Genomic DNA, 455 nt, shown 5'->3' with positions numbered 1-455 from the left:
ATCATACATCTGGAATTTATTAAATTATTTTTCTAGGATGTACTAATCTCGTGTCAAAGAGCCGTGACTGCTTTGTCTGTGAATCCTGTATTGCCTCACCAAATAGCGATCGGTTGTTCCGATAGCACTGTAAGAACATTCGACAGAAGAACTCTTGGTACACCGGCTACCGGTAATCTTTACGGGACATAACTGTATTACGTCACGGTACAGAGTACCGTGATTACATGTGTGTGCATTCTTTAGGTTGGACAGATGCGGAAAGTTCAGTGAGACCACTATGCAGTTTCACTGTCCCAGAATTCGAAGGCAATTCTTATAGGATTACGTCGTTGAGTTATAGCCCGGATGGACAAGACGTCCTTGTCAGCTATAGCAGCGATCATCTCTATTTATTCAGTATTAAAGTAACGCAATAATTATATTTATTTTTCATTTACATTTCGCAACGTGTT

General features: G+C 40.0%; 1 protein-coding gene across 1 annotated transcript in view; it reads left to right on the top strand.

The window, feature by feature from the left end:
• The window catches only part of LOC108691877 (DDB1- and CUL4-associated factor 6-like), a 7,730-nt gene that overhangs the window by 2,403 nt on the left and 4,872 nt on the right, over window positions 1-455 (top strand). Inside the window, exons 5-6 of the mRNA XM_018199812.1 lie at window positions 37-172; window positions 247-407. Of these exons, the coding sequence (XP_018055301.1) occupies window positions 37-172; window positions 247-407 (297 nt within the window). The remainder of the gene's footprint in view (window positions 1-36; window positions 173-246; window positions 408-455) is intronic.

This window comes from Atta colombica, unplaced genomic scaffold (genome assembly GCF_001594045.1).
Source record: "Atta colombica isolate Treedump-2 unplaced genomic scaffold, Acol1.0 scaffold55, whole genome shotgun sequence".
In the NCBI taxonomy this organism is placed as follows: domain Eukaryota; kingdom Metazoa; phylum Arthropoda; class Insecta; order Hymenoptera; family Formicidae; genus Atta; species Atta colombica.
Note: the sequence above shows the minus strand (reverse complement) of the source record. Positions and strands in the feature narration are given on the sequence as shown.